The following is a 20,163-nucleotide window of genomic DNA, read 5'->3' as shown; positions in this document are numbered from 1 at the left end:
AAAGGACTCACCCTGTATGAGGGACAGAATACGAAGAGGCCAGGGATTCAAAGTAGATTTTCTTCACACACCGCATAGTTAAGCTACGGAACTTGCTCCCACAGGAAGCAGTGATGGCCCCCAACTTAGATGGCTTTTAAAAAAGAATTAGACAAATTCATGGAGGAGAGCGCTATTGATGAATGCTAGCTAAGGTGGCCGCAAACTCCGCAAATGGATGCTGAGCAAGATGCTGGACCTGCGACCCACGGCTCCAAGAGAGAGCCAAATGAGGTTCCTCCTAGTAGACAGGGACAAGGACATTACTGCCTCAGTGGTTTCCTTTTTAATCTCCATCTTACCCAAAAGGGTTCTTAATGAATCATCCCTTTAGGGCAGGCATCCCCAAACTTAGCCCTCCAGTTGTTTTGGGACTACAATTCCCATCATCCCTGACCATCATCCTGTTAGCTAGGGATGGTGGGAGTTGTAGTCCCAAAACATCTGGAGGGCCTGGTTTGGGGATGCCTGCTCTAGGGAATAGACAGGGTGAAGCAGAACAATTGAGTGCCTTGTGACCCTCGGCAGCCTCACTCCTATCCCTTTTAAATTTATCCCACAGATTTGAAATGTCTTAACTTGCAATGCCAATAAAGGTATTTGTATTGTATTGCTAAGATGGCCATGCTCTGCCTCCACAGTTGGAGGCAGTAAAGCTTCTGAGTACCATACCAGTTGCTGGAAGCTACAGGAGGGGAGAGTGCTGGAATCCTTCTTGCAGGTTTATCACAGGCGTCTGGTTGGCCACTGTGAGAACAGGATGCTGGACTAGATGGGTCACTGGCCTGATCCAGCAGGCTGTTCTTATGTAAATTTTGGACAGGTTGAGACAAATTGTGGTGGTAAACCTCAATCCCTCAGCAGGAGAACACTACCTTTAATATTTGAAAAAGGTGGCTCAAAGGAAAAGGTTGTATGAATCTCTGTATTAGTAATTAAAGGTTCTGTGACTGGGAAGTAATTACTTACTTTGCAGCACGTACTGAATTTTACTGTACACTCATTGAATACGGCTACTGTGCTTCTTGATTTGTACATTAATTCAGTGTAGATCTCCATACAGATGCTTGGGATTCACTTACACTGATGAAGCTACCCAAATTCTTTGTGTTTCCACAAAATATAGAACCTTCAAATTCGGCAGTCAATTCAAAGCACTGATTACTAGAAAAGGCTGAAAAACAGCATTTTGGTCTAATGATTGTGGGGGGGGGCGGTCGATCCTGATATTAGAACCAACCTCAGATTATAGGCATGAGTAAAGCTGTGCAAAGGTTATGTAGAATCTAAACAGAAAGGAATCCTCTACTAAATAAATGAATAAACCGAAGAACCAATTATATGGACTAGGAATCAAGCTGACTGCAATGCATAACCTGGATTCAATGTCTTTTGCCTGAATTTGGGTTTTGAGGAATACTGCATAGGGTAATGGGAAAAGGGTGTGTATACCACTTCCTTTCTGAGGTAAAAGAAAGCAGGAAGACTTTGATTAAGCAAAAGTAGTAATAGAAGTTGTGTGCTAATGGACTGCCAGCTAAAAGGGAAGAAAAAGTAAAGAAGAAGAAATAAAAATGTGCACAGTAGAAGATTGAATTTGAAACTACCCAGGTATCTGGGTACAGCAAAATACAGCAGGATTGTTTCTAATACCTAATTTAAAATTACTTAGACCTTGGATACTTGATCTCTTTAAAGATTCTATCCCATCATTGCATTTGAACGAATTACTTCTAAAATGCCTTATCACTCCTTTGTACCACAAATGGATAATAATTGTGAATTGTGATGTTATTTCTTCCAGTGTTATCATCTAATAACACATTTTTATAGCAAAGTGATCAGTTAACTTTAATCTCTGCACTTGAGTACATTTTAATGGAAAATTCAATTCACTGATGCCTAGTTTTTATATTTACAATTCAGTGCATCTGGCCAGTTCTTTAACAATGTGCTGCTAAATTGGTTTATGTATTACTAAATTGGTTTACCTTTTTACGGTTTTGTAATGTATTTTTTTTCTGTTAAATTCTATTATACATAAATATTGCAGGTTAGATAGCAGTCACCTCAAAAAAGTAATTAAATTGGTATAACAAGTGCTTCAAGAAGAATTATTGTCTTTGACTCCAGATCTACCCTACCCTTTTATGCAAAGCCCTACCCTTTTTGCATGATCAGCAGACTTATCCCACAATTACATGATATATGAAGTAACTTGTCAGTAACAATAATGTGATATTCCACCCATCCATAATAGATTTAGGGAATGAATATAGCTCTCAGGAGTAAGGCAGAGGTGGGAAAGCTGGACTAGCTATGATGCGCTTGCTTGGGTTCTGTGCTATACAATTGCTTAAATATGACCTATATAAATAATTCAGCAGAGAAGCTCAAAGTCTCCGAATAATTTTCTTAATACATATTTTAAAATCTTCATTTATCATCTCCCCCCCAATGATTGCATGTAAGTCCTTAAGCTCCTTCACAATTCGGTTTGACATCGGTTTGACAATTACTTCTGACATCAGTTCCTGTGTATTTCAGGTATGTGGGATTTTTCTTTCCAACGCAAAAGTGAAACTGACAGCTTATTTACATTTTAAAATCCTATTTACATTTGCTAAATGTGATTTGCTGTAGCTCTCTTAGCAGCTGAGGTTAGCTCGTTTATATCTGTCATGGTATAATAGCAAAAAAAAAAATTAGACGGGGTGGAAAAAACACCCTACAAGGTGTTAAAAACTTCCTCTAAGGAATTTTTATTCAAACCAAAAGGAAATATATACCTCAGATTATGCTAAAATATTTGTGTTGGGTTTTTTGTTTGTTTTTTAAATGAGAACATTTCCATCTACATCATGTAACAAGGATCATTACTAAAGTTAGCCGAAAGCAGAATTTTGAGGTGAATTTGGACAGTCCAAATCAAGCGAATAATCTAAGCAGGGATTTTGAAGGATGCTACAGCACATTCCTAGCCCCTTTCTCCACTTTCAGGCAAATATAGGGACTGGATTAGGGAAACTGCAGAGGAGAATCAGCTTGTGGGAGGCAGTTCCCTGCCTGCCAAGTCTCCCTTCAGTTGCCCCTAGGCCATTTTTAATCATTCCTCCTAGCTGTCTTGTTTCTGAAACCTAAAGTAAACCCTGCTGGAGGAAAGCATTCTTGAGCCCCCTCCCCCTGCAAGAAAGGAAATGTAAGAAACAGATTTGCCAAGGTGGTGTACTTTAGTCCTTAGTCTAATGAACTTCCTAAGTGGGGAGTGAGTCAACTCATAACCCTATACTGGCACTGAATTTTGCCTTCAAGTTCAAGTCAAATTTGGAAACTCCTGCTTTTGCAAAACATCTGGGGAGTTATGTGGAAAGAAACCTTTAGCTAGGGATATATAGCATAACTTTATTAGGAAAGATGATTCCTCCATACTTAATTGTGGCATTGCCATTTCTTTAAATAACATGCAGGAATTTTATATTGCTAATACCATTTTTCTTGTCCTTACTTTTTTGTGGGCAAATACATTATTTAAAAAAACACCACAGGAGGAATCAACTTTTGGTGGTTACTGAGCTGGATTTGCAGTAAATGTGACATACAGCTAAAGTTCTCTGGACTTGCCAAGTATGCATGAACTTTGGACTGTTTATTCCTGTAACTAGTCAATGAATCAGGAACAGAAGATTTTTCGGGAGCATGTTATAGGGCTTCCTTACAAGGACTAATACAGAGAACTACCAATCATTTAAAACAAATTGTGTGTGCAGTGCCAGATCAATACATTTTGCTGCCAGAAGCAGGGCCCAAATGTACCCATCTGCCTGCTTGGGCCAAATATTTTGCTTGATCACTCAGACACCAATTTCTCCCTTCACTTCTCATCCCACTGTGGTGCTGTCTGAAGCAGGACACTTGACTTTCCTGTAGGGCAAAGCTGTCTCTGGCTGTGAGCATTTGGTCACTGACACTATACATAAGTGTTCACAATTTGTTGAAACAAGTCTCTCCACCTGCACTTCTTCAGTCTCTGACAAAAACTCTGCAACAAATTTGAAGTTAGCTCCTAGTTTCATATTTCTTGTTCCCATAGCTTTGCAAGCACTCTGGGGACTGGTGTGATTAATTCTATCCATGGGTTCACTCAAATCTAATTAGCAGTGATTTTCTCTCATGTTTGAACAACAGTTGAACATTTATGCTGAAGAGCATAGTTAAGATTACATTTATTTGCAACACAATTTTAAAAGAAAATGATGGAGGGAAAAGAGGTGAAGCAGATGGGAGGGGCATGGGAAGTGGAATTTTGATCATCTTTTGGCCATTGGGTTTAAGACAGCAGAATGCTAATCCGGCCTTGATCTTGAAATCAAAGCAAAACTTTATATGTGATGGGGATCAGATATCTTTAAGATGAAGCAGCTTAAAGACAGATCATGTCCATGTGGTCACAGACACTTATATTTTGACATCTGAAATGGAGAAGGAAATACTGCATGGTATTTTTTATCTACAAACGCTTTATTTTAGGATTAATGCCCCCTGTGAATTCAATAAAGCCTAAGTCTGCTGACCTTCAGAGCATGATATATATCATGAATTTATCTTTTAGCTGTGTGGGCAGAATTTGTTTATTTTTTGCTTCTTCTTTTCCTGTATTTTAACTTTAGGCTTGATAGTTTCACCTAGTGTGCCAGTAAGTTAATGGCTTGATTTCTGCACTGTAATGGTGTAAAAATTTTGCAAATATTTGTAATCTTTAGTAATTATTTTTCAAACAAATATTCAAGAATACAATAGCCTTGATACGACTACCCTCTGTTACAGCAGTATTCAGACTCCCCTTCTCTTCCCCTTATTAAACAGATAACTGGGACATCATTATTTTATCTAATTGTATGCGACTTTGGTGGTTTTTAGCCATGAAGCCGCTTACAAGGTGATTGTACTCCATGACCCATAACAGCCAAGAAGTGGTGTGGAGGGGAACAAGCAGAGTGTTGTTTGCACTCACAGAACACCCACCAAGTGACTGGGCATATGGAACGTCTCCTATTCCCAAAGCAACCTTTCCTCATAGAGGAATTGATCATTTTGGTTGCCTTTTTCCTAGACCTTTTCCATGAAAGGAATTAGAAATGAAGTGGGCAAATGGCTTCATTCAAAGGAAGCGAGGAAAACTCATCCTTTTTGAGGATTTCATTATTCCAAATGTCTCAGCATAGATTTATATAATGGCATTATGGTATCAGCAGTATTATTTTCAGTTCCTTTCCTAATGATCCTTAGCATGGGATCTGCCTTTTCCACAGCTGCCACACACTGGGTCAACAATTTCATCGAGCTATAAAGTGGACTATAGAAAGCTAACATTCTCTGATCTTAAATAGATGATAGGCTTGTCTGTGGCCAACACTTTGTTCTATAATGTATGTGGTCTACAGAGGTTGGGGAGGAGAGGATAGTCCATTGAGAAGGAACTGCCACTTCCTAAACCAGAGGTTTTCAACTGTTTAGAGTCCATGGTTCCCTTGACCACCTACATCAGGCATCCCCAAACTTCAGCCCTCCAGATGTTTTGGACTACAATTCCCATCTTCCCTGACCACTGGTCCTGTTGGCAAGGGATCATGGAAGTTGTAGGCCAAAACTTCTGGAGGGCCTACAATCTTACCTACATTCTTTCTAGGGCACCCCTGTGGAGCTTAGAAGCTCAGCTATGTCAACGCTTGCCTGCAGAGCTGGCAGCCCCTCACCCTTTTACAAACACCCTTCCTTGTGGAGTCTTCCCTCATGCCCAGAATCCAATTTTTGTCCGATACTTTTCACAGAGCTTTCCATAGCTGTACCAGGAAGGCCTCTAGCTCCTGTGCTCCCTCTTTTAACTGGGGAGAAAGAGCTCTACAACAGCCCATTATCCAACAAGTGCTGCATAAAAAAGAAAACAAGCAACTGATGCCTGTACATATTTATGAGTAATGGAAAAATTAAACTGTGGAATAAAGTAATAAATGTGAAAGTGCTGCATGCAATTTGACCAATCCATTTGATACTCATTTAAAACCCATTTTATCTTTTTTTGCCTTCTGTATCTCAAGGGAAATTTCTTCCTTACCTTTGCAACCATTGTTCTTCCGCGGCTGTCATATCTCGTTTTACATGTAGAGACAGGCCCTTGTGAAATATGCGTAACAATTCATCTTTGTTCAGAAGCTCATTTCTGGCATTACCATTTTTTAGCGAGGCTTTGAAATAAAGAAATAAATGTTTTCTGTCCGTTCTATAAAATATTTGCAATTAAGAAAAAAAGAGGTTGAGGGTTTTGTTTTGTGGCTGATTCATTTCTTCACAGTGTTTTTTAAAAAACAAAAACATGACTCCTTGATACATATATAGGTAGGCTTGCGGCTGTTACCTTGCAGAAATCCCAGCCCTTAGTTTCCTGGAAGCTTTCCTAGAACTTAGTTTCATTATTGAGAAAGAAGGCTCAGAGATATGTTCTCAGGCATTGGCTTTAAATTTGCTTTTTGTTCCAGGAACAGAATGACAAAAGTCCTACATGCTGCAGAAAGCCTTTCTACTTCCATCAAAATGAGCCAAAAAAAGTTCCCACAAGAAACCAGACATGATCTCATCTGATTCATGGCTGTTTGTTAAAATTTGGGGGGAGGGGAATGAAAATGATGCACTTTACCATTTTATCAGCATAATGTACTTTGCTGTTAATAAGCATTTCCCCTCATTTGTTGCACTCTTTCGTGTCTGGTGGATACACTCACATAGCAAGAATGTCACGTTTCGCAAATGCAGTACTTTTTATTTGGGAAATGTAGCATTTCTCCCAGACAGTGCATTGATTGCTATTATGGTTGCTGCACTGAACATGGTTGTATGAGCATTTTAACACGGGATTAATGGGGACCAAGTAAATATTTTTTTGTGATGAAATTAGTGATAAGCAGCCCAGCTTTCCCCGGCTATTTGTTTGATACATAACTACCGGTAGTTTACATACAATTTCTAGTTACCATTCTGCCTCTTCTTCTGTGACAAATTTCATTCTGCCAATGGATTGTGGAGCTTTTTCCTGTCTGCCCTTCTCTACCCTCTTCTACCTGCAAAAGTGTAAACCCTGAGCCAGTCTGCTATTTGATGTATGAGACATTTGACCTTGATACTGGGGCACATTATAGCCAGGAAGCAGCTGATAATCATGCTGCTACTTCTGCCCTATCAGCCTCTTCACACCAAACTGGCTCATTTGGGTGGGTGGGATAGGAGGACAAACCCATAACCACAATTGGCTCCAGACTGCTTTCTCTCACCAAAACCCCAAAATGAGAGAGGGGACAGGTGAACACAGAGCCCATATGCAAGGGGCAAATGCCCAGACCCAGTTCTACATAGACAGAGTAGGATCAGCTTGGCTCAGTTCTGTAAACAAACAATACCTCACTGATCTCAAATGTAAGATAAGAGAGCTCACCCATTGTTGCTGTCCATGTAGATTAGCTAATGCTGCAAGATGAGGTTCTCCGTATGCCCAAGATTTAGGCTTTACAGGGACACACAGTACCCATTGAGGTATGAAGGCTGAAGATAATTCTCTGCTGGTTGTCTGAATAAATGTTAGCTTAGGTGAAAGAGAGATTCCCTGGCTCTTCATAAAGTCCTCTTACATTCTGAAGATGTCATGAATTCCTCTTCCAGTTCTTTGGTGAGCAGCTGCTGCTTCAGCAATGGAACAGCAGAGAGTGGGTAGGACCACAACTGGTCAGACTACACAGATTTAAGTTGTAACTTGTAGGAGATCAGCTTGTTTTCAAATAGATTCTGCTGGGACTGAAACAGGCAATGACGACTTTCTTTACAGTTGTTGTGAATCTGTGCTGTGTGTAGGTCAGATTCTCCTAATCTGCACCAGGCTTGGTGCAGAGGCTCTCTTGAGCTCAGGTGACTCAGGTTTTGTTAGCCTTGCTGCATACTGCATTCACTGGGTGGAGAAATGTCTGCCCTAGCATACAAAAGAGCTCATTTTGTCCATAAACCATACTATGATGACTGGAGCAGCATATTAAGTAGAAGTTTTTAGTCTTGTGGTATCTGCTTGGAGAAAGGGAAGAGACTTACCTTGTGTGTTATATTGCAAGAAAGAATGGGCCCAGTCTTCTGTGAGCGGGCATTAGGATGGGGTAATTTGTTATCTAAGCTCATTTCCAGAAGGAGAAGCAAAAAAACAGCTATCTCTTTGGGGAGACACCCACTTCTTTGCCGACAACAAAAGTTGTCTTTACCTGGCGTCAAAGAAAAGTTTATTGGCAGAAGCACGGCAATCATCAAGATAATGTAGAGGAAGAATTTTGAATGGTTAAAATGTGCTATATACATGCTAAGTATTATTAATTACTTTGCTGTGTGGTTTAGACAACAATAATCTTGTTGTGTTTGGTTCTCAAGGCTGCAGTCTAAACACACTTGTTAAAGAGTAAGTTCCATTGCACTTAATGGGCTTGTGTGTAAACTTGTCTAGCACTGTGCTGTTAATATGTCTCTTGCTCCAGTAGACATTCTCATTTGTATAAAATATTTTGCTTGTTCTTGCTGTTCGTTCCTTCTTTAGTTGTGGGTCTTGCCAACCAAACAGAGCTTCATTGTAAGTGAAATGGCATCAGATCTCACCCTGTTTGGCTTTCTCTCTTGTTTTTGCAGTTTCAGACTTGCAGCAACTTGATATCCAGTAGGTGCAGCCGGTGTATGAAGGCAGGGACCCAGATTCTAGAGTCTTAAGAAGTCTGTCACTGTTCTTCCTGTAAACCCTCTCCCCCAACCCTTGCTTTACTTTTACCCATAACCCTCAATCTCAATGGGCAAAGAAGGGAGAGTAACTACGTAGACAGCTACTTACCTTCAACATTTTCAGTTTGAACATCTCTGCTGCTCCTCCCTTTCCCTCTGTTCCGAAGTCTGATGGAGCGGTAGTACCTGGAATTTCTTCGAATAGGAATGTAGTGCGTCTGTGATTCCTTCTCAGTCACATGGTCAGAAGCCTCTGACTCATCATCGCAGAACAAGTCCACGCACGATACTGCCTGCGAAGAACTATCCTTCCTGTGACCATGGACCAATTTACTACTGTGTCTTTCCACCTCTTCTAGTTCTTCTGTCTCCATGGCAACAGGTTGGCTTGTTTAATAACACCAAAGCAGACAACGAGGAACCTTTATAAATTCCATCAGGTCTCTTGGCTTTAGAATTAAAAACAAAGTGTAAGAAAGTTTATTTAAACAGTAAAAGGAAAATTTTCATCTATAACAATGTAGTATTTCCAGAGGGGAGACATATTAATCATTCTGTTGCAGCAAAATGAACAGTCTTGTGGCACCTTAAGTACTAACAAATTTTATTATGACCCAGGCTTTCATGGACTAAAGTCTACTTCATCAGATGCAGGAAGTGTAATATTCAGTTTGAGATACATAAACACAAAGGATGGTAAGGGTGAAGGTTAGGGGATCTTCCTGGTTATGGTTCATTGTTATTGGCACGGGTGTTATCAAACTGTCTGAAACATTAATTTAAATGTTGATATTAGAGTGATCATGCTTTCAAAAAAACTGCATTGGGACATGATATGTCATGATTACCTTTAAAAACTATTCAAGCTAAACTCCAAATTCCTCTGCAATAGAGTTATTTTTGAATGGGAAACATTTGGTCTTCTCTGATGCCCAAAGACACAATTTTACACTTTCATTTAAATTGTCTATACATATGATACAAACAGAAAGCACCAAAAAGGATCTAGATGGAGATTAGTAAGTGCAATGATCCCAGAACCTGTCCCCTTATGCTACACTAAGGAAAATACAAGCAGCTCTACTCAGGAAGGACCTTTGGCGCCTCCCCTTTCCCCTCCAGCCTGACACCTGCAGAACTGGACAAGGACCCTTTAAGTTCCCACAGCCAGCTCCTCAGTGAGGTGGTGGCAACTACTCTATAGGCCTTGCTGGACTACATAAGGTCTTTGATGACCCCAGCTATTAGCTGAGATAACACCTTCCAAAGTTTTGTCAGTGGGGCCCAGGACCTCAACCTGTTCGATCTGTTTCCTCTTTCTTTCTGGAATGTACAATCTCATTGAACAGCTCACCTCTTATATACCCAACTGATCTCTATGCCCTGCAGATGAGAGCCCCCTGCAGATTCCATCATATGAGGAGTTCTTCTCTGCTCAGCATAGGAATCAGGCCTTTTCTGTTGTGCCACTGTCATGAATGAGCCAGCCCTCAGGGAAAGTTTGCAGCTAGCTTCCAGTGAACGAAGTAGGCAGGAAGAGAGTGGGAAAACTGCAAGACAGGTTGATTATAGCCGAGAGCCAACTCCCCTGCCCTTAGGAATGTCAACTGATAGCAGAATTGCAGCTTGCCAGTTGCTAGTGAAGGACAAAATACAGGGGCTAGAAACGAAAGCAGCTCAGAGAGCGGGAAGGACCACGGAAGTACTGTTTCAGAGAATGAGGAAGGGGTGGGACCCGGAAACACCCTCCTTAGAAGGGACATCTTTGATTTATAGACGGACGGCTGTGATCACCACTCCAGTGAATTCTGTTTGTTTTTGCAATAAATCTTCTATTTAATTAACTACGCTCTTTTTTTAATCAAGACTCCCTGACAGCCACCTACCCTTTGGAATTCACTTTTCTTAAATATTAGACAAGTGCCAATAAGTGCTGTCTTTTCAGTGCCTCTTAAAGACCTTCCTTCTTAAACAACCCTTTTCAGCTGAGCTCTTTCCCAGTTTGCATCTCTATTAGAATTGTTTTAAAGGCTTTCTTATAGCTTTATCACTTGTTGTTTGCTGCCCTAGGCTCCTTTGGGAGAAAGGGTGAAATATAAATTCAATAAAAAATAAAGTTTTATCACTGATAACCTTGTGTAGAGGGTTAGACCAAGACTGTGAGAGGTTCAGATTGGTCATACAATGAACTTCATGTCTGATCTTCTTAGCTTATTCAAAACTTCCAAATGCTGTGGGATGTACCTGTATATATATTATTGTAACTGCCATTCTCTAGGAAGAATCGTTAGTAGTAGCTGTCAAGCCTCAGTATCAAGGATAAGAAATTTAGCACATTTCTAATTCTATGTCATTATCAAATCCCACCCCCCACCCCAAGCAAAAAGATGTCATTGATTTCTCAGAGCTTTGCCAGAGTTTGTTTAGGGCAAACAGGAAGCTGTTGTTTTACAAGATAACTAAAACTGGATCTGGAGCAACATGACTGTTAAATGTCTTCTGTAGGTCCACCCTTTCCACATATATCCCCACCAATGCATGAAATAAATATCCTCCTTGACTAGCTATGACCTGTTGTTGCTTGTCCAGTACCTTGCAAAAGCTTCAGATACAAACAAGAAACAGTTATGAATTAACTTATTAACAAGACCCACCCATGCTGGTTCTTACAACTCTCCCTTTCTGTTTTTCAATAATCTCTTTTGAAAATTAAATATAACACATTTCCAGTAAATATATAAAACATCAAGAAAAAGGTCAGTATACAATTACATCAATTATACATCTTAATTGCCTAAGACTATATCAGCCAGTCTTGTTTTTTTACTTTTGCCAATGTTCAGTTGTCTGCAGAACTTGTTTCTAGAGCTATGTGTAAATATAGCTCATTTCAGACATCACATCAAGCTGTGGTTTCAGCTAACGATAAATAGTATAGGACTGATCAATGGTCTGAGTTTCCCTACATGCTTTAGGCAAATAATGGCATAGAGCTGCTTGCTGTGTTTTTTTTAATCCAGCTTCATAAATTCACTCCTGTCTTGATGATTTAACAGGTGTGATCGGAGGTAGGCGGCATCAAGTGACCACCTCCTTCTCCAGCCCTCAGGAAGATGGTGGCACCCCCGGACCAACCATGGCCATGCCGAGCAGAAAATGCCAGTCCCCCAGAGCCCCAGGTTAGCAGATATTCTGTACCTCAGTCAACCTACACCTGCACACATTCACCCACACTCACATGCTGAACAGTTACAGATCTCAATAATTCCTTGGGAGATATAAAAGGCCACACTACAACACTGGCAACCTGACCCTATGAGACTAAAATCAAATTTAATCTAGGACTATGCAGCATTTATGTAGCAGAACAAAACAAAAATGACAGTCATTGTCCAGAATAGGCATAAAAAAGCAAGAGGATTGTGTACAGTGGGGAAAGCACATAGTAAGAATGTCCAAATGTGATGGAAGTCTAACAGTGCAATTCTATGCAGGCTCACTCTGGAGCAAGTCCCATCAAGTTCAGTAGGCCTTACTCCCAAGTAAATGGAAGTAAAAGTTTCCAAACTGCATGTGACTGTGGTAATGGAGGACAGGGAGGCCAGCCTTGTTCCCAAAACAATATTTATTGTGACAAACAATTGCCACCATTGTCATATTAACACTTTGCACATAGTTGGTTTTATCCAACCACATTCTGTACATAAGTTAGTCAATTTAATTGAATAGATACACTCTGAGTAGAAGGGACACGGGTGGTGCCGTGGTCTAAACCACTGAGCCTCTTGTGTAAAGCCGTTTCTTATCTATAGGCAGCACCATGGGAAAGTGCTTTCCCTGATCCTCAATAATCAGCCCTCTATGACTTCTTTTGGGACGCGGGTGGCGCTGTGGGTTAAACCACTGAGCCTAGGGCTTGCCGATCAGAAGGTCGGTGGTTTGAATCTCCGCGACAGGGTGAGCTCCTGTTGCTCGGTCCCAGCTCCTGCCAACCTAGCAGTTCGAAAGCACATCAAAGTGCAAGTAGATAAACAGTTACTGCTCCGGCAGGAAGGTAAACAGCGTTTCTGTGTGCTGCTCTGGTTTCGCCAGAAGCGGCTTAGTCATGCTGGCCACATGACCTAGAAGCTGTCTGCGGACAAACGCCGGTTCCCTCAGCCTATAGAGCGAGATGAGCACGCAACCCCAGAGTCGTCCGTGACTGGATTTAACAGTCAGGGGTCCCTTTACCTTTACTTTACTCTGAGTAGAACTGAAGTTGGATACGACTCAGTGATTATTATTTTTTACAACAATTAAACCAGATTGTGGAGTTTCAGAATAGTAATCAAGCTTATTGTCAATTTCCACTGCATTCAGTACTCTAGGAAGCCATGGGTAAAGGAGCATAAAGCAAGCAAAAGACTCATTCATACAACCATTTTGGCAAAGGGGGGATTTGTTGAAGCCACTCAAGCTGAATTTTTTTAATGCTGTGACTGGCCTTGTGAATATTATTCTTTATTGAGAACATAATCTTTCATCTCCCGTTTCCACTCACATTTTGAGAGGGCTTTCATTCAGTACCTAGGCGTCGGTTGATGGAACCTATTGGAGCATTCACAGGATGAGTCACCATGCCATCAGTCAGCTTGTGGTGGCTTTCATCCTGTTAAGAGTAGTGGTAGGATATGGCAACCCAAAAATGTCCTCATAGGAAGCAATACACTGTTGCCTGATTGAGTAGGTGAATTGCACTGACATGAAGGTGCTACATAAAGACTAAAATGAATGATGTGCTTTCAGAAGAGACATTTTGCTTCACCTCTAGGAAAGAAATAGTGCTGAAATTGATAAGATGACTCATTAACAGTGTAACAGCTCTCAAGAGAGGTGAGGAGAAATGCAGCAAGAAGAACAACAGGGCGCAGTTGAAGGCAGTATAATATTCAAACTTGGAAGACTTGGAAGCATTAGCCTTCTGGGGGTGGAAATATACATGATGCAAGATCTTTATCTTCAAATGTAGATTGCTGTCAAACCACAGTAAAAAAAAAAAGAGGGAGGGCAGAAGAGGGGTACTGAACTCTTTTTTTCTATTATCTGTATCACCACAGCCCTCCTGCAGATAATAATATTGTGCAGTTTGAAGCAACTGGAAGTAAAAGAACTGACTCCTTTTGGAAGGCAACTTTGTCCCGAATCATAAAAATATTATTCAAACTTTACTTGCAGAACTTTCTTCATAACAGAATTAAAGTATCCAATGATACATCCAAACAGTTCCATAAGACATATGCCATTCGAAGTCATAGGCTCAGCACCTTACAAAATATGAAATAATCCAAATAGACCTTTAAGTAAAGGTCTCTCTCCTTCAACATCCATTTTGCCTAGATCTGTTTTCCTGGAGAGCTTCATTTAAATCTTCCTTCCATGCAGCCTGAGAGAGAACAAAGCAGCCACCACCTTTCCTAGATTGCAAATTTGCAACTCAATACCTTAATCATCTGATCTAAGGTTACTCACTCACGTGTTAGCTAGCAGAAAGCAACAATCAGTTAATTATCAACTCACCAAGAGCTCAGAGTGCTCTTCTTGCTTTTCTAAAGCTGCAATGTAATCTCCCTATGTTAAATTTTTTCACCAATAGATAGACATTCCCATTTCAATGCCAATTAAAACAATTAAACTTAATAAGCATCTCCTTCAAGATTGCTTCCCTAACACAACCACCCCTAGCCAGTAGCAGACATCATATTGGAAAAAAGTGGCTGGAGGAAGGAGTTGCAGAGTGAAAAGTGGCTGGTTAGCTGCTGCTTCACTGGAAATCCCTCAGTGACCTGCATTCAAAGACAAATCTGCTGCTGTCATATATAATTCTACATAGCTGAGGGGAACTAGCTTTACTACATTCTCAGTATGACATCAAAAAAGGAGAGGGCATGTCAAAGTTGGTCTATTCCAAAGTATGTGTCTTATATCAGAACAGCATTCAAACAAGTCCTCTGCAATAATGCAAGAAATATACCTTATTTTTCCATCTATAAGACGCCCCCCCCATGTATAAGACAACCTCTACTTTTGAGCCCAAAATTAAGAAATAAACATTTTAAACATTCCATGTATAAGACGACCCCCAATTTTAAACTTTAAAAAATTGGGGGGAAACATAGTCTTATACACTGAAAAACACGGTAAACTGTTTTGTAATAGGGTTTCCTTGGCTGTGTGAGAAATAAAATAAAGCCGGGGCTTTTTTCAGCCGGAACTTGCCAGAACTCAGTTTCAGCATCTCTCAGTTGGGTGCCATTACCATTCTAAGAGAATGAGGGAGGTACACAGCATACACATTACTACCAGAGAAAATGCTAAATTGATCAGGTCACAGGAATAATGGGAATCTGAGGTGGCTCAACAATAGAATGTTGGTCAGAAGACATACTGGATCAAGCAATAAGTGAGCACATATATATTATAGATATGAAAGCAGGGGAAATCTAGAAGGCATTTCTGAGCTATTTGAACAAGAGACAAAAGCAGCATTGAACTGTGATTCTGATTTAGCCGCACACTTCTTTTTGCTAAGCCCTTCTACTTCCCCGCCCCAAATTCCTCAATTGTTGTTGATGTTGATGGGACATTGAGTTAGGACTGGCCAGGGATGGGAGATGTAATTTGATGTCTAGACTTTGGGATATGTAATTAATTATTCATTCTACTGATACTTTAAAAATTAATGAAATGTGTCATTTATTTATTTATTTATTTATTTAAAAGGTAGAGCTCCCTTTGTACCCTGAAAATATGACTAATTTTCCCAGAGAATGTGTTAATATACAAGGAGCAGACTCAGAACTTTATGGACCAGTAAGCTGCATTATTTTATTGCTAGGAGAATGAACAGAACCCCCCCCCCTCCAGTAGCACATTATGACATTTGGGTTAGCAATCTTGAGCTGACAGTCATACTGAAAGCTTCTTGTTATTCTAGAATATACAGAGAGAGGCTAATAAGGTCAAATATTAATGCAGTGCTGAAGATTGGCTAGGCAATGGATGAGGAATTTGAAGAATGTGGAGAATGTATATTCTTTACTGTTCAATGAAAGTATTGCTGTATTTGAATCGGCTTCCTCTTGTCCATTGGTTAAAACATCAAAAGGCTTATAATAACTCTACAAAAGGACCCCTTGAAGAAAGACAAAGTCAGGTGCATAGATGTGGGGAAACCAAGCATGAACTGTCCTTGCTTTTGGAGGAGGAAAGTTACTAGAAGTTCTTCATTGGATTCATACGATAGCGCTATGTCTGATGGACAACTCATTATAATCATTGGATTTAAATTACTTCAACTCCATTCATTTCAGAGGGTCTGCTCTGAAAATGAATTATTTGGACACCATCCCTAGGAATGTATGTTGGGGTCCTGGGAGGTATAAAAAATGGGGAATCCCACCCCCTACATAGCACCATAGCATGGAACATCTGACTTCTAAAGAGATTAGGCAGGAAGCACTTCTCCTAATCCCCAAATGGATTGGTACAACTGTCTCCAATATGTGCAGTAGCAGGGAATCCGAGTCTGCGGACACACACCTCATGGCACACAACTCCAAACTTTCCTTACCCTTTTATGATACTTTGTCAAAGGTAGAGACCATGTAGCCCTTCATATATTGCTAAACTCCCGTCATCCCTAATGGGACTGATGGGAGTTGGATTCCAGCAACACACATTCTGGAGGGCCACACATTCCCAACCCCTGGTTTAAACTAGGAGCTTTACAGTACTTCCCCTGCAGTTTAAGAGAAGTCATAAAGGTAAAGGTAAAGGGACCCCTGACCATTAGGTCCAGTTGTGACTGACTCTGGGGTTGCGGCTCTCATCTCGCGTTATTGGCCAAGGGAACAGCTTCCAGGTGAACCAGAGCAGCACACGGAAACGCCGTTTACCTTCCCGCTATTTATCTACTTGCACTTTGACATGCTTTCAAACTGCTAGGTTGGCAGGAGCTGGGACCGAGCAACGGGAGCTCATCCCGTCGCGGGGATTTGAACCGCCGACCTTCTGATCGGCAAGCCCTAGGCTCAGTGGTTTAACCCACAGCGCCACCCGCGTCCCAAGAGAAGTCATAGAGGGCTGATTATTGAGGATCAGGGAAAGCACTTTCCCATGGTGCTGCCTATGGATCAGAAACGGCTTTACGCAGCCTGTTGTGAAAGTGCTTCACATACTCTTCTTGAGAGGGTTTTAGGCCAGTTATGTGTGCCTGTGATTGTCATAGTTGATAGATCAAAGGAAGTAAACAGTAGTATGTAGTACATTAAAAATCCATCTTAAAATGTCGAATTCTTAAAACGCCGTATCTTACAACATGTGGCTAACAATTGAACATGTAAATGTTACACATTTAAAGGTAAAATTATAGTTAGAATTGCTCTATTTGTGCTAACACGGTACTGCTTTTTCACACTTCTGTTATTGATTCATTATGTAATAACAGCAGATACCCAGGGTTCATAAAACAGGCTTGCAATAATACTTAGTACATCAAAGTTCACTTAGATCATTCACATCCTGCACAAATCTGTGCTTTGTCTCATGGGTCTCATCCAGGAGAAGCAGCTAAAAGCAGTTATCTTAGAGAAGGATTGCTCCTTTGGGGCTATTAAGCAGTCATGTCGGAAAAGTCAGCCTTCAGTATATTGAAAACCAAGGAAAACAGAAGGCCTTTTCACTGCCATTATAAGATTTCAGAACTAATTAAACTATAGGCTGACCTTATTTTATTCACATTCCTAAAGCTAGTTCATAAGCAAAGATTGAAGGTCCTTTTCTCTGTAAAGAGTTCCCATACCTAAGGGAAGCTTTCACGAAATGTAAAGACGGATTAAAGGAAACTTTGACCCCCCCCCCTCTGCCTATTTTTCTGTGTAAAACATGGTCGCTTTCCAGAACCCAGATCTGGCTCATTCGACAGTAGCATAAGCCTCTTCCATTTTAGAGGGATAAAAAAGTTGTCAGGAGAACAGCTTACTTTGATGTCATTCTTTCTTTCCTTGTTGTGTGGATAAACATCAATCAATCTAAATTGGCCAGAGCTGTCAATCTTACACACTTCAAGGTGATTTCCAGATTTCACTGGGACAAATGTTAACACCTTTTTCTCATAAGGCTGCTGTTAGCTTACATCACCAATGCCCATCATCTAGTCAAAACACAATTAAATAGGATTTTTTGTGCCCTAAGTGGGTGAGGGACCTTTCTGAAGCCTGAAGGTCATATTCCCTTCAGGACAACCTTTTGGAGGGTCAGATGCCAGTACCAGACAGGCAAGAGGCAAAACTGGGCAGAGCAAACTAATGCAAATTTTACAATACTCTCAGCTTGCAAGAGCCCCAGAAGGTATAGGCAATAATTAGAATTAGAATTATAAAAAGCTAAACTATATGTAATAATAATAATATGCCGCCCAACTGACTGGGCTGCCCTAACCACTCTTGGCAGCTACCAACAAAATATTAAAACACAACAAAACATCAACCATTAAGAACTTCCCTGAACAGGGCTGCCTTCAGATACCTTCTAAAAGTCAAAAGTTGTTTATCTGTTTGACATCTGATGGGAGGGCGTAGAAGATCTCTGAACTGAAGACAGGTGTGTTATTAACTGTCACTTTATTTCTCTTTCTTGATACTTCTTAAGCAACATCTAAGCATGTTTAGGATATGAAAATTCTTTAGCTCTGATGTTCTTCTTAATGATCTAGTTGAAGGCCTGGTGAGGTGGGAATGTAAAGAAGTTTTTTTTAAAAAAAATGCTGGCATATTTCTGTGGGGAAGTGGAGGTTGTCAGTAATATTATGTCTTAAAATGGCTTGATAAAGTGTGGATGTTTGCCATAATGGATGAACCAACACAATTTATTAGGCTAGAGAGGCCTTTGCCAACCTAGTGCCCTCTAGATGTTTTGGACTATCATGCCCATCACCTGTGTTGGCTGGGGCTGATGATGGGCCTTGTAGTCCGAGACATCTGGCGAAAGCTGGACTAAAAGAACAAAGACAGGTTGAGTTGATGACTAATTGGATTAGTTCTACTCCCAAACTGAGCTTCATTTATTGAATTACGTCCATACAGCATATCAAAAGAGTACTTAAAAAGAAAAGAACTTCACCTCAAAGTAAACTACATTTTACAATTTAATCGAATATTGTTATTATTGATTATTACCAAATGGAAACTACGGGTTTCCAATGTTTTGCTGGTTTAGTCCGCCATGGTCCTCAACATGTAAAATCAGACTAGTCGTTATAAGAAGGTAATATACTGAATTTAAAAAATATAAATCTATACAGGTTTAGTTGTATTCTCAACCTGGTTTTCTCTCTCTTTCCACACAGTCTGGTAGCAGTTGGGTAGAACAAGTATTAAAGGTTTACGCTTTTGTCTTATTGCTTATCACTCTGTCCACACCCCTGTGATAAAAAAGTGTTGGTAGGTTGGATATGAGTGTGTACCTGACCGCCCATCATTCCTTTCTACAACACAAATATTTATGAGTTGATTACTCAATACTCAAATATGCTTGTTTTACTTCCTCTTTGCACTCTTCACAATTGCCTCCATTTTTGTATTAATTAAAGCAGCTCGGCAACCATGCACCCCCACTAGCACCCATAATTGTAATGATCATGCTTGGATGGGTGTGTACAAACCACATGCAAAAGATCAACAAGAAAGATCAATTTCCAGCAGGCATGGAGTTGGCCCACTATGTACAGTGCTTCTAATATATCGGTACATGTCCACAATGTAGGGTAGTTTAAAATAGGATGAAATGCTTTTCTAGGAATTTCCAGGGGTTTTTTGGAGCACGCTTTGTAGTGCCATGAGGCTGGGAAATCCAGAATGATATAATGGATAAATCACTGGACTAGGAAGAACTAGATTCAAATCACTGTTTATACAGGAAATTCATTTGGTGATATTGGGCAAGTCATTATCTCTCAACCTAGCCTATTCCACAGGGTTTCTTTTGAGGATAAAATGGGGTTGGGGAGTCATAGAAACATAACAGAAAGTGCATATTAAGTTTATGTTAAATCACAATAGCAATGATGGTACCATAACAAAAGAGTCAGGTGTTTGTAGATCAGCCTTTCCTAACCATCAGCCTCAGGCAGCATGGTCAATGGTTAGGGATGATGGAATTTGGAGTCCAAAATATCTGGGAGGCAGCTCCATTTTGGCTACCTCTTCTCTATAGCCGCTGTGGTCTGTATGGTAACACAGTCAGATGAGCAGCATATAAATGATAAATTATCACCATCACATACTTCTACAGACT

At 40.4% G+C, this 20,163-nt stretch overlaps 1 protein-coding gene across 1 annotated transcript in view; it reads right to left on the bottom strand.

The window, feature by feature from the left end:
• The window catches only part of NGEF (neuronal guanine nucleotide exchange factor), a 59,778-nt gene that overhangs the window by 32,832 nt on the left and 6,783 nt on the right, over positions 1-20,163 (bottom strand). The window contains exons 2-3 of the mRNA XM_035133109.3: positions 8,942-9,281; positions 6,152-6,281 (exon numbers count right to left, since the gene is read on the bottom strand). Of these exons, the coding sequence (XP_034989000.2) occupies positions 6,152-6,281; positions 8,942-9,206 (395 nt within the window). The 5' untranslated portion in view covers positions 9,207-9,281. The remainder of the gene's footprint in view (positions 1-6,151; positions 6,282-8,941; positions 9,282-20,163) is intronic.

Source organism: Zootoca vivipara, chromosome 5 (genome assembly GCF_965207765.1).
Source record: "Zootoca vivipara chromosome 5, rZooViv2.hap1.1, whole genome shotgun sequence".
Classification (NCBI taxonomy): Eukaryota; Metazoa; Chordata; class Lepidosauria; order Squamata; family Lacertidae; genus Zootoca; species Zootoca vivipara.
Note: the sequence above shows the minus strand (reverse complement) of the source record. Positions and strands in the feature narration are given on the sequence as shown.